This window comes from Oryzias melastigma, unplaced genomic scaffold (assembly GCF_002922805.2).
Source record: "Oryzias melastigma strain HK-1 unplaced genomic scaffold, ASM292280v2 sc00318, whole genome shotgun sequence".
Lineage (NCBI taxonomy): Eukaryota > Metazoa > Chordata > Actinopteri > Beloniformes > Adrianichthyidae > Oryzias > Oryzias melastigma.
The window spans coordinates 135,882-140,856 of NW_023416924.1; the positions used below are offsets into that span (position 1 = coordinate 135,882).

The window sequence follows — 4,975 nt, forward strand, 5'->3', positions numbered from 1 at the left end:
CCGGAGGTCGGCGTGCGCCGTCGCCTCGTCGAAACCAAAGGAGAATGCTGGGAAAAGGAGGCGGAGCTACAGATGTTGAGGTTCTCTTAGGGAGGGTTCAGGATCAGGAGGGATAAAGAAGGATCAGGATGTTCCAGGATGTTCAAGGATAGATCTGAATGGATCTGAATGGATCTGAATGGATCTGGATGTGTCAAGTTGGATCAGGGGGGACCAGGATGGATCAAGATGGATCAGGATGTTCCAGGATGGATCAGGATGGACCTGAATGGATCAGGAAGGACCAGGATGTTCCAGGATGGATCTGAATGGATCAGGATGTGTCAGGTTGGATCAGGGGGGACCAGGATGGACCAGGATGGATCTGAATGGATCAGGACAAGTCCATCGGAGGATCAGATCCTGGGATGTTCTGGAGATCAGTGAAGGAAGTAGCTGGACTCTCGTTAGTTGCTTACCTCTGGTTTCCAGGGCAACCGGCTCGGAGAATTCCCCAGCTGCTGCTTTGTTCGTCGCTCGAACTCGAACGACAACAAACGGCGAGTCGAACTTCAAACCTAAAAGTTTTGAGGCCACAGACTCACATCAGCTGATCAGATCAGACTCTGCTCTGGTGCTGCTGTGGGACCACCCACCTGAGATGATGATCTGTGTTTCTGTGATGTCACAGATTCGTTCCCAGCAGGCTCCGCCCACCAGTGCGCTCCCATGGGTGGTCTTCCGATACTCCAATTCGTAGCGTTGGATCGGCCAGCAGCCGTCAGCGTCTGCCTCCGCCGCCGAGCGCCACGCCACATGGACGGCGTTGTCCTGAACGCTGCAGCCAGAGACGTCGATCTCAGGCGCTCTGGGGACTGAAGGTGGACAGAGAAACCAGCTGAGACACGCGGTTGTCAAGGAAACCACAGATCACTCAGAGGAAGACGGTGGAGAAGAAGAACGGACACGGACGCCACCGGGAAGACGAGTCCGTAGACTCCAGTCTGGAGACCTCACTGAGGAGAACCGCGAGGGACTGAGACCAGGTCCAGAACTGACCTCCAGTCCATGTTTCAGAACGTCAAAACCCAAAAGCCTGAACAGAAAAACGGCGAGCGACCAATGACGGCGGCGGCTCTGACCTGGCAGGAAGTGGAGCTTGTGAAGCCCCTCCCTCTCAGCGCTGAAGTCGACTGCATACTGGGACATGCTCTCGGAAACACACGGCCGCGTGGTCAGCCGGAACGCCGGCGCCATCGTCACCCTGATAACAGCGAGAGGCGGGGTTAGAATGTTAGGAGGGGCGGGATTTGCGCTTCATTTCTAAACTTTAAGAGTTAGTCGTGATGTTCAAAGACCACAGGGCAAAAGAGCAGAAAAAGGCGGGAAAAACCAACAGGAAGGCACAAAGTCTGCCGGGCTCCTACCGCTCCTTGATGAGTCTGGCAGCCTGAAACAGACAGAAACACTCAGATCGTGGCGTTTGCGGTGCCGGCGGGTTCTGGCCGAGGCCTACCGTCAGGAACTCTTCTTCGTCTGAAACCGTCAGAGTCTGATTGGAGAAGGCGAGCAGGTCGTCACAGGACCGCAGAGCACACGCCCCCTCAGAACGCTGCCGCTGGAACCACACTTCAGCTTCAGTAACAGAGGAGCACAAAGAAGGAGAGCTCTGCTACAAACCTTAAGCTCCGCCTTCTTTCTCTGCTCCTCCTCTTTGATCATTTCACACAGCTGAGCGCCTCTTTCCTCCAAGGAAGACCGTAGCTGATCAAGCTCCGCCTCCAGCTCCACCATCGCCTTACAGGACTCCTCCTGAAAGGAGTTCACTGGTTAGGGGGGGAAGTCAAAATGCTTCTTTAAATCATTATTGATGATTGTCTCTGCTGTATCGTCTCAATAAAGTTTTTGTCTTCCAAGGAGAGAGAGACTTTCTCCTGCTGAAGTGATCAAATGATCATGAACATCAAGGTGTGATTACGACGATCAGTTTCCTGCATCAATATCTGGTATTAGAGGGCAGACGGACGGAAACATGCAGGATTTCAGCCCTCCAGTTGCCCCTCCCTGACTGACAGAAAACGTCCTAAACCGTCTGGTTGATCAAAATCTCTTCCAGACGTCTGATGAGTTTGAGATGCACACGTGTGGCCCCTCCCCCTCAGCTGTGGGCCCTCCCCCTCACCTCCAGGCCGCTCAGAGAGCCATCGATGGAATCCAGGAAGTGCTGGAGCTCCTCCTTCTTGTTGGTGAGTGTACTGATGATGCGCTGCAGGGCTTCCTGTTGAAGAGATGAAGATGAACACGACCCCCCCACAAGGAACTGCCGCGACAGACACGTTTCTGTTTCTACCAGCAGAGGGAGACTGAGGGACAGCGCTGATCAGCTGATGGATGCTGAAGAGGAAGCCCCCCACCCCCCACTAAACCATTTAGGAATTTTATTTCTTTTTTAACAACAATTGCACATCCTCGCTGACAGGAGAGAGAGAGTGAAACGATGAAGCTGGAGCAGTCTCTCGTTGGTTTAATGAACACAGACAGGTAAAGGTGAGGAGCGTGATCATTCTGGTTCACAGAGGATTCACCACCGCTGCTGAGGGCCTTCAGTGGACCCGAGTCTCCGTGTTTCTGCTTCCTGCAGGGGAAATCCTCCATGGTTCATCATGAACATGCAGAAATGTCTGAGGATCATGTTATTGGACTGAAACGCTACCAGGAACCAGCTAACATGAATGCAAACACTAATGCTAACGGTAATGCTAACACTAATGCTAACATGAATGCTAACGCTAACATGTATCCTAACAGTAATGCTAACACTTATGCTAACATGAATACTAACGCTAACATGTATCCTAACAGTAATGCTAACACTAATGCTAACATGAATGCTAACGCTAACATGTATCCTAACAGTAATGCTAACACTAATGCTAACATTAGGGCTAACACTAATGCTAACATGAATGCTAACGCTAACATGTATCCTAACACTAATGCTAACATGTATCCTAACACTAATGCTAACATGAAGGCTAACACTAATGCTAACATAAATGCTAACACTAACGTTAACATGAAGGCTAACACTAATGCTAACATTAGGGCTAACATTAATGCTAACATGAATGCTAACGCTAACATGTATCCTAACAGTAATGCTAACACTAATGCTAATGTAACGAGATGAGATCTTAATTACACAAAATATTGTCTGTCTCTAAGTTTATTTCTCCCCCTGAATTCTGCGTTGGGTAACCCCTCCTTAGTTTGTTCTTCTTCTGTGGTTTCTTCTTTATATGTTGGGCGCTTGCATTCCCCCTCCCTGTTTTCCTGTTGGGTGGGAGAGGTGGGTGTCCTGTAACGTTTACAATATGAATCCTCATTTCATCTTAGTTATGCCCATAATCCTGTTATTACATGAATTCTGTTACTGACAAAATCAAAAACTTGAAAGACTGACATTTTACTGTGATGTAAGAATGAGATGATCTCCCTCTACCTGTCAGTCTCATCTAGGAGCTAAAACGGGCAGCTGACATTTCTGAGTCTTTCCTTCTGCAAAATGGTCAGATCCACAATAAAAGGAACTGGTGTCAAGCCAGCACGCTCTCGTTAAACCGTCTAGTGATCCTCTCAAATACGGCGTGCGACTTTAATACAATCATTACGGTAGCAGCAAGAAAGGCTTCATTTCAAAGTAAGAGTAAAGCGTAACTAATAGTTTCCTCAGAATCATTTCACTTCTCACTTAGAGTACCCTTTCTTGTACTCTTACCCACAAAGTTTCAGCCTGATCTGATGTAGTATTTTGTAGTACTGGTCAATTGAAATTGTGTACTTCAGCGATAAAAACTACATTTTAAAAATACTTATAAAATGAAAACTCCTAGTCTCCACAGAATCATTTCACTTCTCATCTTATAGTATTTTTGCTTAGGTACCCAATTTCAACAGGGCAGTACTACAAAATACTACATCAGATCAGGCTGAAACTTTGTGGGTAAGAGTACAAGAAAGGATACTCTAAGTGAGAAGTGAAATGATTCTGAGGAAACTATTAGTTACGCTTTACTCTTACTTTGAAATGAAGCCTTTCTTGCTGCTACCGTAATGATTGTATTACAGTCGCGTGCCGTATTTGAGAGGATCACTAGACGGTTTAACGAGAGCGTGCTGGCTTGACTCCAGTTAGATGGAGGTGGTCTCCGAGGGTGCTGCTGTGGTTCCACGTCTTTCATTCCCATAAACACAACGCCGAATCGATCCGGTTACACTAACACTAATGCTAACATGAATGCTAACACTAATGCTAACATGAATGCTAACACTAATACCAACACTCCATCATCTCTTGGGGCTAAGACCCCCCGGAAACAGCTGTTCATTTATCAATAGAAGTCGTCAAGGAGACCGGCGGGACTTCCTGTTTGGAACGGGGGTGGGGGGGTCCGGTTGACTATATACTGTCCATGTATATCGACATGTAAAGGGAACGTCAAGCGTTTATAGAACCCCTGCAGCTCTAAGCCCCGCCTCCTGGACCCGAACCGATCAGTGTCGTTATCGATCCTCACCTTCTGAGTGTCCATCACCTGACTGGGGGAAGGAGCGCTGATCCACCGGAAGTAAATCGGCACGTCTCCCGACTTCCTGAGGATCAGACGCGGGATTTCCTCTGGACCAGAAAACAGTTTGAAAGACGCGGAGGACGCAGAAGAAACCGAACCGCTAAAAACGAAATCTTCCTGCGGGAGGAGATCAAACAGGTCCTCAGTCACGTGACTTCTCCCAGCCTCACCTGACGGCGTAATCCGGCTTTAATACTCAGTCATAAGCAGGTTTGATCGGAACCGAGACGGAACAGTCTGAACACAACGGACCGGCGGGATGCAGTGACGTCAGTCTGTTGGAGGTTCAACATCCAGCAGATTCTATTAGAGTCGAGGGCGGAGTCCCGCGTGCTTCCTAACCAACCTGCTGCTGAAGCTCCTGG

The 4,975-nt window shown here is 48.6% G+C and overlaps 1 protein-coding gene across 4 annotated transcripts; it reads right to left on the reverse strand.

The window, feature by feature from the left end:
• Positions 1–4,975, reverse strand: fsd1l (fibronectin type III and SPRY domain containing 1-like; the record flags this gene model as incomplete). Of its 4 annotated transcripts, none has more annotated exon segments than XM_024261165.2 (10): positions 1–47; positions 459–557; positions 636–854; positions 1,122–1,243; positions 1,407–1,429; positions 1,496–1,597; positions 1,660–1,791; positions 2,162–2,257; positions 4,557–4,632; positions 4,781–4,975. In XM_024261165.2, coding segments are annotated over 9 exon segments (855 nt in total), but the record flags the coding sequence as incomplete, so codon positions are not given.